Here is a 14,470-nt window from a genome sequence, read left to right as displayed (position 1 = left end):
AGATGTCTGCTTGTTTATCATGGGGCCTGAACCTGCCTTGACAAAAATCTAGACATTTAAACAAATTCTTGTGGATCAATACACCCCAGGTATCAGACCATGAAAGATATAGATATAAGAAATTAAGGTGGACCTGGTGGTGCAGGCCTATAATCCTAGCTACTTAGGAGGCTAGAGCAGGAAAAGTCATAAGTTCAAGGTCAGCCTGGGTAAACTTAGTGTGATCTATGCCAAATAAAAAGTAAAAAGAGTGGTAGCTGTTGTTTAGTGGTGGAGCACTTGCCTAGCAAGTTAGGTCCTGTGTTCAATCTCAAGTACCACAAGGAAAGAAGGGAAAGAGGAGGGAGAAGAGGAGGAGGAGGAAGGGGAGGAGGGGGAGGAGAAAGAATCAAAACAAACATTGTGTGCTAGCTATTTGAGGCCCCACCCCATTCCAATCATAGTCACACTGTGAGAGTCCAGCAAGGAGGCCCTCCGGGGCTGGGCTAACTTCTTTGACACCTCACTCCTAGCTGCGTGCCCACATCTTGGGTTGAGGGACTCACTGGATGCCAAAGGAGATGAGGGACACGCTGACCACCAGCAGGTCCAAGATGTTGAAGTAGTTCCGGCAGAACGAGCCCTTGTGCAGGAAAGCCCCATAAGCAGTCATCTGCAGGAAGGGAGAGAGCATGAGTGAGTGACCTGCCCAGACGCCACGCTTCCTGCATCAGCATCCCCGGGGAAGAGCCCAAGCACTGCACAGGGACAGCAGGAAGAATCGAAGGTGACACAGTGCCAGGAAACTCCTCCACCATTCATTCAACTACCGAGGAACTTCCCCAGTTCAGGACATTGAGTAGTTCTGATAAACCCAAACCCTTTCAGATCGGCGCCATGACACCTCTCTAACACTCCACTGTCCTTCATCCCCAGGCCAACATGGCTTCACCCTGCAGGGTCCTTTGCTGCTTCCGTCTAGGTTTTGTTCCCACTGTGTGCAGGCCTCCTAACGTCCTTTCCACATCTCACCCTCAGGGCCAGCTGAGACACTAGGCATCAAAGGAAGAATGAGACATGCCCAGATGGGTGTCCAACCATCCTGATTTGTCCAGGACTTAATTGGATCCACCATTAAAAAAAATTCCATACTCTAGAAAATCTCTGTCACACCAATAGGTGTAGTTAGCCTCTCTCTACACATTGGTCTCAGTAGTGCTTAGGATCTCTGTCAAATGTATAAGCTCAATGCTACTGTCTGGCTTCTGGACTATATATGGAGTCTTTTAAAGAGTAGGAACTATGTTCAGAGGGGCAAGGTGGTACAGTGGTATAAAATATAGGCTCTGAAGCCAGATGACCTGGATTCAAAGCCCAACTCTACTATATTTCATGTGCCTCATGAGAAAAATTAACTTTTCTGTGACTCATTTTCTTCATCTGCACATTAGGGTAATGGTAACACTTGCCCCATGGGTTATGGATATCAGTGGAGTAATTATACATAAATTACTTAGGACATGTTTCTGCACATGACAAGCTCCACCTAGGTGTTCTCTTTCACTATAACTTGGGTTTGAAATCTATATTCTTCTCATACAAGAGAAGTTGTGTCCATATCTATACGGTGTGAGTGATATTTCATGTTTTTGCAGGGGGCAGACAGTAAAGCAAAGGGAACATTCTCTGAAAATGTTCAGAATGAGAACATGTAGGCTCATGATTGTTGTTTTAGGGTCTCACTAACATTGCCTCCTGAGCTGACGATGCTTGTAAGAAACTGTACCCTGTATATTCCCACTTTGCTGACTGAGGTGAAGGCTCAGATACCCAAGAGGAGCCTGTATAGAGCTATAGGCCACGAAACATTTGCCCAAGAAAAAAACTGGAATGGATGGTTGAGAGACCAAGAGCAGTTTCCTGGTCATCTGGAGCTCAGTTTTTCTCTTTGGAATCAGAGCATGTCCAGGGTGGTACACCAAAAGACCAATACAAAAGCCAACATGGGAAAATTGGCAAAAATAGCTCTTGTGACCTAATTCTTTCCATTTATCTCCAGCAGCAGGAGATCACAGAGGACTTGGGAATCTGTGTTCTGTAGCAGTTTTTAGAAGTGCAGAGATTATATAAAGGGTTCTGGGGTAATATGGCTACAGATCCCTCCCAAAGACTACAATCTGGAGGGCTCACTGTCCTACATCTGTGAAGACCTGGACCCCAGACAGTAGAGTTAACTGGCTGCCACAGTTCATATTCACCAGAAAGTTTTGGACAGGGGGACAATGTGGCTCACAGCACAACTTCTGTCTCTTGACTTTGGGCTTGTTTTGTCTGGGACCCTAGAAGTAGAACAGCCCTTTAGAATGCATGAGAATGTTGGGTGGGAGCAATGGACATGTGCCCAGGTAAGATCAGAGTAAGAATGGGGTGAGAAAGGGCAAGTAGATACTTGGAAGAGAGAACATTTGTTTGAAGTCTATGTGCATTCAAGGCACCAGAAAAAGCCAGGTCCAGATACCTGTGCAAGTGACCTTCTTCTACCCTGTGTTACTGATTGTCATCCACCTGGTCCCTGCCTCCTGAAAACTTAAAGTCATTTCCCAGGAAAGGCCTGGGCCTAAGCATCTATATACTGAGGAAGGACTGGAATGAGACAAAAACTTCCAAGTTCTTTGGGCTGTGGGTGAAGTTGTCTCCTACCATCCAACCCAGACAATCACCTTCCTCAAGGTGTACCTCTAGGGACAAGTCACCCTGTCACTTCTGTCACTTCCCTGGCTGGTTCTGACTCTACTTTCCTTCTCTTCTACAGAACAGTCCTTTCCATGATTTGGACTAACTAGTGTGCTCCTACCTATCCTATCCTTTTAAAGACAAATGGCCCCAGACCCTTCAACAGTCCCTTAGGGCAAATGATGCTCTGGGCACCCTCACAATCAGTGCCGTGGCATGATACAGGGCCTCCCAACTGGGAGGTGTGGGAAGTGGGCTGAGAATGCAGGGAGGAGTATTCAGAAGCACAGTGAGCGGAAAAGAGACTGGAAGCCAAAGGAAGAAGTGGGGGAGGGCTTGCCATGGCAATGCTTGCAGAGATTCTCACTTCCGCTTGCATGGCAATCTTAAGGAGAAAGCACCATTGAAATCCTCAAGTGAAGCTCGGCATGGGGTCCTGAGAACTGGGTCTCAGAGATTCTCCTGTCTTGGGAAAGATCTGCCAGCACCTGCATGCGACCTCGAGTCTAGGGTGCAGCAGCAAAGCGGCTCACCATGGAAAGGGAGTCCTTTCCAGGAGGAATTTGAATGTCGGCTCTGGGTACCCACTTCCAGGAATCTGTCCCCCGTCTACTCTCTCTGAGCAGGAAAGAAAAATCTGAGCCACACAGGTGGTAGCAAGGGAAGCTAAGGGTCAGTACCGCTGAGCCTCTGAGGTATAAGGACATCCTGGTAGGCACACAGATACTGCCCAACTCAAGTCGTATCTGGATGACTCAGAAATGCCAAGCCCACTAAAAGGCTGGCCATGATCTGAGGGTTTCGTCAGGAAAAGAAAGGTCTGTAGCTGGTTCTGGTGCACACTCAGAGTGGACAGCAGCTTGTACCCCAAGGATGAGCTAAAAGAGAGGCCTGAGATTTTTGGGAGAGGGTGTCCCAGGCAAGCGTCCCAGGAAGATGCTTAAGCTGGAGCCTGTGCTCAGAGACTACAACTCCTCTGTTCCCTTAAAGGGTAAACCCTCCCCCTTGCTCAGAGGAAGCCAATATTACCCAAGGTCCTACAGCTCAGATAGACCACCAAGGCCATGCCTTGATTAACAGGTGCAGACATGTAAGTAACCACCTGTAGAAAGACCTCTCTCCTCCGAGCTGCAGGTTACCAGGGAGCTAGAGCAATGGGTTCCCAAGGGGTTAGAAGCAACCTCTAGTTGCCTGCTCTATGACTCAGCTGGGATGTTGGGTCCCAATCCTGCTTCGGGTCCACCATTACTATTACACGGCCTCAGCGTCTGCTAGGCGCTCATGTCGGCCTTGGTACGGAGGAAGGTGTTGATGACAAGTCTCCCAAGAGAGGCTCCAGAGGTTTCGCCTTTCTAGAGCCTGTGTGGCCTTTCCTCTAGGCAGGAGGAGGGAGAGAGAATTTCAAGTAGGGCTCAGCCCCCGACTGACTGGAGAAGGTACATGCAAGCGCGTGTGCACCGCGCACCCGCTGACAGCCAGCATGCGCAGGCAGTGACGGGGCAGCACCCAGGGTGACACAGCCAGGGCGTGACTTGTCTAGGCCTAGACCTGCTGCTAAGGGAGCCAAAGGGAGCGGCGTGGCAGAGGAGATCTCTCCTGGCATCTGAGCTGGGGGCGAAGTGACAGCAGGAAGTGAGGACACCCGAGTCAGAGAGTGAAGGGAACAGAAGAGTCACCAGACAGAGCAGAGACACAGAGAGACGGAGACACATGGCTCAGGGGGCATTACCTTAAGGATAATTTCTAATGTAAAGATACTAGTGAAGACATAGTCTGCATTGCCTAGGATCTGAAAAATAAGCAGAATTGGATTAGTGGCTCTGAGAGTGCACCCACCACCACCGGGAGCATGTGTTAGCAACAAGACAGACAGCAGCAGAGAGCTGGGACTGGCGGACGGACGGACGGACGGAGGAAGGAAGAGAGAGGGGGATGGGGCTTTACCTTCAGAGCAATTTCAATGGTGAAAATGGTAGTGAAAACAATGTCAAAATAAAACAGAATCTGCAAAACAAAAACAAACAGGATGGGGAGGGGGGGCAGGACACAAGCAGGAAAGGGGAGAGGTCAGTGGATGTTCACCAGAAAAGGAAAAGCACTTCAAAACAAGGTGCATCCCCTGCACACCACCAGAGCCTTTCCACGTGGAGACAGGCGAGGAGACAGATAGGAAAGACTTCCCAACATGAGTCCCCACTCAGGGCTGGCGCAGGTGGCTCTGCCTTGGTATGGCGTCTGCAGGCAGGTAGGGGGAGCTTCCAGGGCAGGCCTCAACAGGATCCAGGCCTCAACAGCACCTGTCTGGATGCTTCTGTCATCCACCCAATTTACTTACAAACCCAGAATAGACCATGGGATGTTGGTCAAGAGAGCAGAGAATGGGTTTGCTTTTGCAGGGCCACTTGAATGCTCAGCTCTCACATGGCTGTGGCATCCCATGTCAGAAGAGGACATTTACTCTGCTGTCATGGCCTTGGGCCCTAGGAAGGAGGTCCTCCAGGTCAGCCCAGGCTGAAGACAGGCTATAGCACTGATATTTGATTTCATCTTGGGAGATGGACCAGGTCTAAGGCTACTCCTGCTGACTCAGCAAGACAGCCTGGAGCAGGCAGAATCCCAGAGCTGAGAACTTCGTTTATAGACATGGCTTTAGAGAGTGGCTCTTTTCTCCATGCCTGTGTGGCTGAGATTTAATAAAGCTTTGGGATTTTGAAGCAAATTCTTATTTTATATTTAATGTAGAGCAATTCTTATTTTAGTATTTCATGTTGATCACTAGAGCCTTGGGTAGCTCCAAACAGAGTTACTCTTGAAGACTATCACAGTCCTTATTTTTCATATAAGGTTAGCCTTACCATTGGCACCTAATTGCCAATACTCCTTCTAAGTCAGGGAGCAGGGCATGAAACCAGTGGCCACATTGTTGACTTACAGGCAACTTGAGCTTCCTGGGGAACATCCACAGGCAACAAGATGCCTGACCACTGTCCATTATCAACTAGCCAGATGCATTTGGGTACATGCTCACTTGCTCAGTGAAAACTCCCAGGCTGGGTTTTCTATCAAAGTCCTAATCTCTTAAAGGACTCTTCGCTGTATACGGATTCTGAGGTTCAGAACAGGCCTCCTAACTGAGCAATGAAGTCAGCAGCAGAAGCCGTGGGCCCGTTCCACACTCAGAAGGACAGGGTGCAGAGAACAAAACAGAGTGCATACATGGTTCCTGAAGGAGGTGTGCTGGACGGGGTCCTCAGCAGCCAGAGAGATGCTGCTGAGCAGAATGAAGAAGAGGATCAGGTTGGTGAAGATGGTGTCATTGACGATGCGGTGGCACTGGAGGCGGAATCTGTGTGGGAAGGAGGGAGAGGAAAGAGACGTCAGGAAAGGTGGGGCACCACCTGAGCCTCAGGAGCCTGTCTCCTGGGTCCTTCTAATACACAGACAGGACAATTTCAGTACTGCTGAGCCCCAGAGTCTTAAGGTAAACAGACTCATCAGAGGTAACCATTGGCTGGCACACAGGAATTCACACATGAAATCCCAGGGGAAGAAGTAAGCGCAGACCAACTGGTTAGCAATCCAGGACTCTCCTGACTTGGTGTCTCCACATAAGTCATGGGGAGCTGGGAGGACCTAGGCTTCTCCTGTAGGTTGTGCTAGGTTCGGATCCAGGAGGAAGCAGCTTTCTTTCCTCGTCATTCTTACACACCTGTTGTTTGGGCTGAAGATGAAAAACGCACTGGCTTCTGGCATGGGCACTGCCTTTTCCTTAAGGTGCAGTTCAGACAGGGGCCGGGGCCGTGGCCCCACCGGCATCTCAGGCTCCTCCTCATCCTCTTCTCCTGTAAGAAAGAGCAAAGCTCCATTCTCACCTGTGCCCCCTTCCAGACCCATCTTACTGCAGGATCAAGACATCACTGGTGCCTCTGAGCAGTAGGATGCTAATCCAGGCAGATGTTCTGCCCTGCCCCATGACGCTATCAGAGGCTTTGCTGGAAGAATATAGTACGAGGGGCTGTAAGTAGGATGAAAAGTATGTTCTAAGTTTGTCTAAACTGTTCCGGTTTTCAAACTAAAAATCCTATATGCTGGAAAATCCCCTAATACTGAAAAAAAAGGATGATTGGTTGCCTTGGTTGAAAGGTGCTAGAGAGCAGGCTGGGATGAAGCCCAGGCACTGCCCAGTGTCACCCATTCATCTTAGCTGCAGATGAAAACAGGGGATGGCTCAGTTGACTTGTGGAATCCCTCTGGCCAAGTCTATTCTTGACAGTCCCCTTGATCAAATGAGGGAACTTATTATTATTATTATTATTATTATTATTATTATTGTTTGTTATCTAAATTTACATGGCCACAAACTGCCTTCTAAATACTGATCTTTGTGCCCAAAGACAAACGCTACTTTCAGCTGTAATCAGAGAATCTTCTAGTCGCAATGGGTGGTAGTAAACACAGAGAGAGGCTCATGGTTGCTGTTGGCGCCGAGAATAAGCTACAGTTGCATGCTTAGTCTTAAATAGGACATTGATATCCAAGACTCAGGGAGCATGAGAAAAGAATGGATGGAAGGAACATGGGAGCCCGAAGGTAGGAATAAGGGTTGTAAAGCGCTGTCTTCTGGGTATGACAGCCACTGCAGGTATGATCCCACGGCAGCTGAGGTTGCCTCTACTGGGAAGAAGAGACTCATGGGGCCCGACTTCTTCATGCTGAATTATTGGCTTCATTGGCTTCTGGGGGAGGGGCAGTCATTGCCATCAGCTGAATATCCACGGAAGAGCCTACCAGGCTCCAGTGGACAGCTCCAATTCCACACTCACACAGGGAAGGGGGTGTGTACGGCAGGGGTGGAAGGGAGGTGGGAGAGGTGGGGGTGGCAATCAGAGTAACCGGAATGCACTATATGTTATAAAGATATAAAATTGTCAAGGAGCTAATTTAATTAAAATTCATTTTTTTTTAAAAAAACCTAACAAATTATACTTCAAAATCCCTGAGTTTTCCTATGATTTCCCGAGAAAACGAGGCAGGGATAGCCGAGCTCACACAATGACAAGAGGCCTTTGGTCCTGATGTTGGAGAATGACATCAAGTGGAGGCCTTCCTTTGCTCTTCTGGCCAGTGGCCAGAGCTGAGGGAAATTAAAGTCAGACAGTTCCTCCTTAGCTTGCCTCACAGCATCTACGGGGGAAGATACTTCTGGTCAAATGTTCTTGGAAATGCACAGCCTGGGAAAGGTAGTTCGCAATGGCTGTCATGCCCAGAAATGCCCCAGAAAATGCCCTCATCTAAATCATGACTCCGTTGCTTTCTGAGTAATTCTTCCATTGAGTCTCCCAGTGCTCAACTTCTCCTCTGAGGAATAATAGTAATAGTGCACAGATATTTCAGAACTCGGTCTGGCATGGAGCTGAGCTTACGGAAGTGGCAGCTCTCACACTGCCGTCTCCATCCATAGGACAGATGCAGACCAAATGAAATTAGTGTTCAACATCTTTCTCAGTCTCATCCTGCCTGCTCTGAATTCCTAACAAACCATCTGTTCAAATCCAATCATTTTCTGGCCAGTAACTTCAGTGAGTTGTCTAATATTCTCCAAAAGTCATGCTCACCCAGAATTTCAGAGTCTGACCTTAGAAACAGGGTCTTTGCAGATGTAATTAGTTATGCTGGACTGCATTGGGCCATACATCTAACAATAGTTGCTCTTACAAGAAGGTCTAAAGGCACACACAGGTTAGAAGGCCATGTGAATGAAGACAGAGGCAGAGATTAGCATGGTAGGTCTACAAGCTGAGTATTTCTGGCTACCAAAAGGAATTAAATTAGGAAGAGGCAAACAAGGATTCTTTCCTTGCAGAAGGAAAACGGCTCTGCTAACATTTTGATGTCAGACATATGTAAAAGTGTGACAGAATCAACTTCGTTTATTTAAGGTACCTGATGTGTGGTTACTACTCAGGTTCCAGGAAGCTATAATACTATGTGCTTTGGCCTAGGTTAAGGCCCTCCTTCTTTGAACTCCCCTTCATTGCCTTCTCTGCAGAGCTGACAAGAATGTCAGCGCAGAGACATGAATGTGAGACTTGGAGGGGAAAGGGAGAGGGGACTCATTGGGGTGGGAGGGAAACAGGAGAGGGTAGGGAGATGAGAGTAACCAGAATATATGTTATGAAATTATCAAGGAATAAATTTTATAAGAATATTCATTTAAAATTAAATTATACTTAAAATTAAAAACTAAAACAAAACCCAAACACCTTCTAGCACTCATGAGGTATAGGCAGGTTGCTCTCCATGTGAGTTTGAGGCCAGTCTGATTTTTACACTAAGTTTCAGGCCAGCCAGAATTACTCAATGAGACCCTGTCTCAAAACAAAAAGCAGAAAAAAAATCACTAAAATTCTAACCAATTAAACAAACAAACAAACAAAAACTCAAAACCAACCAACCAACCAAAAAACAAACAAACAAAAAAAAAACCCACCCGTATTTTCCCAGTGGCTCCCCAGAAAACATATGCTGTAGAGAGTAGTGTTGTGGAATATTATTTTAAGAGGTGTTATATTTGTTTATGTTGTGGAACATTTTTTTTAATGATGCAAAGATGTATTGCATTCTTTTATGTTGCATTTGTTTAACTCTGTGAAGCTGTGTTACTTTGCTTATCTAAAACACATGATTGGTCTAACAAAGAGCTGAACAGCCAATAGCAAGGCAGGAGAAAGGAAAGGCAGGGCTGTATGGCAGAGAGGATAAATAGAAGGAGAAAAAGAGGGATTGAGGCTGGATGGCCCAGCACTTGGGAGGCAGATCTCTGTGAGTTCGAGGCCAGCCTGGTCTACAGAGTGAGATCCAGGACAGGCACCAAAACTACACAGAGAAACCCTATCTCGAAAAATGAAAAACAAAAACAAAAAAAGAAGGATTGAGGAGAAATCTGGGAAGAAAAGAACTAGGATCAAGAGAGGGAAGAGGACTCCAGGGGCCAGCCACCCAGCTATATAGCAAGCTATGGAGTAAGAAGTAAAGAAAGGTACATGGAATAAAGATAAAAGCCCAGAAGCAAAAGGTAGGTGGGATGATTTAAGTTAAGAAAAGCTGGCAAGAAACAAGCCAAGCTAAGGCCAGGCATTTATAGTAATAATAAGTCTCTGTGTGTATTTATTTGGGAGCTGGGTGGCGGGGGCCCCCAAAAGAGCAAAAGAGTCAAAAGAGTTAAAAAACAAAAAACTACAGAGTAGCCTTCCCCTCAGTGTCCTGAGTAGCTGTGCTCCAAGGAATGACCTCCCCATCCGTCCCTCTGTTATATCCCAAGTGCTGGGGCTATATGTGTGCGTTACCACATCGGTTTTATGTGGTGCCCTTATAGTCTGTGGATAGAACCCAGGGCTTTGTGATTAAAGACAAGCATTCTACCAGTTGAGCTACACCCCCAGCTCAGGAGCCCTTAGTTTTGATGATGATTAAATTTTCTCACTTTCTTAAGAAACAGAACTACACATACCCACCCATGACCTATGGAGCCTTGCCAAAGGCCCATATGACTCTGCCAAATGACTTTGGACTTCAACCTCTGAAACTGTGAGTGAGTCAGAGCCTTTCAGCCTTACGGATTCACTGTTTTTGATATTTCATCACTGACAGTAAGCTGACCAACATAAGAACTAAGGAAGTAAAAGGACCATGAAAAGTGTCTACCAGAGGCTGAAAAAAGCCAACACTCTATATTCTGCTCAGAACAATACAGCTCAAGATCATTGCCACAGACATAGGAGGTCAAGCTTGGCTCAGCTGAGTATGGGTGTGGAAAGACTCAAATACAGCACACAGTGTAGACGGGGCTGCCTCCTACAGGCTATACTGGCTGGCAATGGGCTCTTTTCAGGGCGCAGAGTGGTGTGTTTGTTTACTGTCATTTCATTTAAACTGTAAAAAAGCATATGCAGGAGTAGAGGCTTGTAGTGTGGCTCTCTGTCTGCTTTCAACATCTACTGACATTTGGCTGAGGTAGCTTTACTTATCTTTTCTGCTCTCACTTTAGGAGATTGTTGAAATGTTTTTAAAGCAACTTCCAAACACTGCAGACTCTAGACATAAACATTGTAGTATTTTAGAAACAGAATTACCACATTATTATGCTAACATGATTAACAAAAATCTACTTAAAATAATTTAGTCCCTAGTCCATATTCAATTTTCTCCCAATTATCTGAAAAACATCATTTTAAAATAGGATTAATTTATTGGGGACGTAGACAAAATCTTTCCATTGCATTGAGTCAATGCTTCTAGCAAGTCTTTAATATTCTGCACAGCCTTCCCCATAAGCCTTTAGGGTTTTCAGACATCAAACCCTGGACACACTCTGCTCTTCATTGTGTGAGCCACAGACACCAAATCTTACTTCCCTTGCAGGGAGAGCAGATGGGTGGAGGAGAAAGGGAGCTGCTTCCAGGGAGGAGGCCTAGAGCATCTTTGCAGACCCAGCAGAGAACCAGAGGAGGGAAGGCAACATGGAGATATAGCTTTACTTAACAACATGGCTTTCTGCCGCCTCCCCGTGTTACCAGCCTGACGCAGTCTGACCTAGCTGGAGAAGAAAGGTCATTACAATCCTCAGTCATTTGCTGTGTGTTGGCTTCAAGCTTGGAGTTTGTGACAAATGGGCAGCTTGAGGAAGCAAGCCTAGGGCTCATGTTGGGATGGGCTTCCAGAAGCTGGGATGTAGATTTTGTGTGTGTGTGTGTGTGTGTGGGGACGGGGACAGCCAGAGCCTCCGACCTTAAAATCCTCTGAAAGGAGACTGCCTGTCAAGTCACGCATCAGACAGACGCACAGAATCTTGTCAGCAAGAGTTCCTTTTGTGACGAGAGACCTGAAAGCACTTTATGGAGCCACAAATGGGACATCTGTGATGGCAGCTGTCCTCATAGTGAGCAATGCCTTCTGAGTAATGACAAGATGGATTTTGGATTGACTATTATTAGGTGAGCATAATGCAGCAACATATGTGATACTAAAGTTGACAGTGACAGCAGCGCACGTGGCGGAGTGAAACCTTAAACACAACGGAGGCGTAGGAGCCCGGCTTCTTAAACTACGGGTCACGGCCCCATAGGGGGACTTGTAGCTGCATCTGGGGGTTACAGAAACTTGGCCCATAGTGAAAGGCTTATGAATGTGCAACCACCAACATTGAATTCAGAAGCAAAGGCGAGAGGAACTGAAGTTGCTTCCGGCGCAGCACCTGCTTGCGCTTCACACAACTTCAGTGCGGCCTAGGTTCTGAACACCCAGCAGGCACCTCCATGGGGCGTGCTACCACCCCAGGCTAGGCCAGCGGACACTGCCCGAGACATCGCCACTCCGATCCAAAACCATTGCTTATCATAAAGTACATACCGAATCTTCTGCTGTTGCAGATACACAGAGGTTTGATTGTGGGAAAGAGGCAATCAATATTTTACTATCATTCCTCAAGTGTGAGAATCAAATTATCTCTCGATTTTAACAATTACTGTTTGAGCTGCTGACCTGAGTGTCATTAAGAAAAATCACAAAATGAATTTTGGCTGGGGATTAGAATGACATTTCTAGCAATTTCTATATCTGGCCCTAGACAAAGGTCTATTGTTTGATACTGTTTATGTGAGATAGTATTCTTAGCACTGACAATTATAAAATAAAAATATTGATCAACTTTGAAAAATGTTGAAGATGCTCTGTGACCTGCAACATCAAAAATTCAGCCAAGATTTGTGTCTTTATATAAAAATAAGTCCATCTATCTCATTAGTATGAAATTTTGCATTAGTCTTTAATAACTGGTAAAACAATATGTATATGAAAGAATTACTTTATGATAAAATTTTTCATGACATTTACTACTATTAGAAAATATTCCATTTGTATCCTGCATACTTTGTCCCCCCTTTTCTTAAACAATAAAACAGCAATTTAAAAAAGAATAAGTCAAAGTAATTATAATTCAAAAAGTCTTCCTCAAATATGGTATTATCTCAATATTATTATGAGGACACCAGGAAGAGCATTTCCCCTAGATGGCAAGTTGGATCCAGACGTGAGATGCTTAGTGGTGAAGGTGTTCATTGAGGACCCTTGTTCCATGGTTCCCAGTGTCTGGCCACTCCCACACAGCTCAGTCTCCACCCACAGCCTTTCAGTCCCAGGTAATGAAATAGTACCTGCGGTGTCGGGGTTGGAGTGGGGACTCTTATCCTCATTTTCACTGGGCTGGAGGTCATCCATGTTGATCTAGGCAGGCAAGGGAAGAGAGGAGAATTCAGTTAGATAAGTGCCAGGGTTTTCGGGCTGAGAGAAGCCTTGGAATTACATCAAAGTCAGGCACTGAGCTTAAAAAATGCATGTGTGTCCCCGTGGCTTTCAGCTCCCTTTGGAACATCAGAAAGGCCAAGGTCCACCAGTGTGTCTTTTCCTCCCTTTCTATTCCATCTGCCACTCTCTTCCTCCCTCATCCTTTCCTTCTTTCCCTTTTCTTCAGGTAAAGAACGGGAAGACCCCACTTAGTGATGTTCCTTGACTCCTAAAGAAGCCCCTCACCTTGGTAGTGGGTGGGGACTCTCCATCTGCAGTAATGGACTTCAGCTCAATTCTCTCCTCTTTGGTCTCCTCCACTGCTGGCTTCTCCATCACCTCCTGTTTCTTTTCTGGGCTGGCAGTCCTGGCCGGTCAGCGGGGAAAAAAACCCAGAAATGGATGTTTACTGGAATGATAGTGGACAGTGTAGACAGGAACTGCTTTGTGGTCTTCTGGGGGCAGCATGATCAGCCCTGGGTCTATTATCTTTGCCCAAGGGAACATCACACTTCCAGCTCCATTGTAAGTATCACAGGGCTGGGGCACCCCTCACTCTGTCTGGCACACATTTGACTTCTTCTAGCCACTTAGTGGCTCCCCTTTTAAATCAGAGGATTCTGGGTCTCACTTAGGATTCTTAGAGGATCTTGGTTCGGGGTCCAGCAGAGGCATGACATATGACAGTCTTAGCTAGATAATTATGGGATGGAATATAGAACCTTATGTTGTCTTCTTAATACCCCAATGGTACAAAAATAGTGAGAAAACAACGTTTTCTGAGCTGGAGTTGTGCTTTCTTCTGAAGGCAGCTTCCCCCTATCTCCTCCTTGTGTTTCCATGGCTTCTCTCCCCAAAGGATGGTCCCTCACTTCCTGGACTGGTGGGGGAAATGCAATGTCTTTGCAGAGACTATATATAGCAATGACTAGGAGCTATGGGAGAAGCCACGTTATTGTAGAGGCTTCACTACAGTCCATTTCAGCCAAGATGGCCACTGGGTGAGCACCATCCCCTTCTCCCACCAGTGGGGATGACATTCTAAGCTTAGAGGGTTACCTGGCCAGCTTCTTTCTCTCCTTCTCTTCTTCTTCCTCCTTTTGGGCAGAGGTGAGGCTCTCGGCATCAGCCAGGTTGTCCACCGCAATGGCCAAGAACACATTCAGTAGGATATCTGTTTGTGTCCATTCTTAAAGAAAATGACCCTTGGTTTTGGGAAGCATGATGCCCACAGGAGGCAGGGAGAATACAAAGCATGCAGAAGTAACAGTTCCCCAGGAGAAACCCACTTGAGGGGTGGAGACCAGCCATGTGCCTTCTCCTCTTTCCCCATTAGCCTGCTTTCTGTTTGGAGTTTTCTAAGTGGCTGAGACCAGGTGGGCTTTGTAGACGGGAGCAGGGCAGGTCTGAGGCATCA

General features: G+C 46.6%; 1 protein-coding gene across 20 annotated transcripts in view; it reads right to left on the bottom strand.

The window, feature by feature from the left end:
• The window catches only part of Cacna1c (calcium voltage-gated channel subunit alpha1 C), a 659,151-nt gene that overhangs the window by 85,226 nt on the left and 559,455 nt on the right, over positions 1-14,470 (bottom strand). For 8 of the 20 annotated variants that reach the window (XM_037204209.1, XM_037204213.1, XM_037204211.1 and 5 more), the window contains 8 exons: positions 14,113-14,227; positions 13,300-13,429; positions 12,924-12,993; positions 6,422-6,554; positions 5,929-6,058; positions 4,657-4,716; positions 4,442-4,501; positions 546-652 (listed from right to left, as the gene is read on the bottom strand). In XM_037204209.1, the coding sequence (XP_037060104.1) occupies positions 546-652; positions 4,442-4,501; positions 4,657-4,716; positions 5,929-6,058; positions 6,422-6,554; positions 12,924-12,993; positions 13,300-13,429; positions 14,113-14,227 (805 nt within the window). The remainder of the gene's footprint in view (positions 1-545; positions 653-4,441; positions 4,502-4,656; positions 4,717-5,928; positions 6,059-6,421; positions 6,555-12,923; positions 12,994-13,299; positions 13,430-14,112; positions 14,228-14,470) is intronic. The other 12 variants (XM_037204221.1, XM_037204222.1, XM_028880523.2 and 9 more) reach the window with 6 other exon arrangements.

The sequence above is a fragment of the Peromyscus leucopus genome, chromosome 3 (genome assembly GCF_004664715.2).
Source record: "Peromyscus leucopus breed LL Stock chromosome 3, UCI_PerLeu_2.1, whole genome shotgun sequence".
NCBI classification, from domain to species: domain Eukaryota; kingdom Metazoa; phylum Chordata; class Mammalia; order Rodentia; family Cricetidae; genus Peromyscus; species Peromyscus leucopus.
This window is presented reverse-complemented; position numbering and strand designations above follow the sequence as displayed.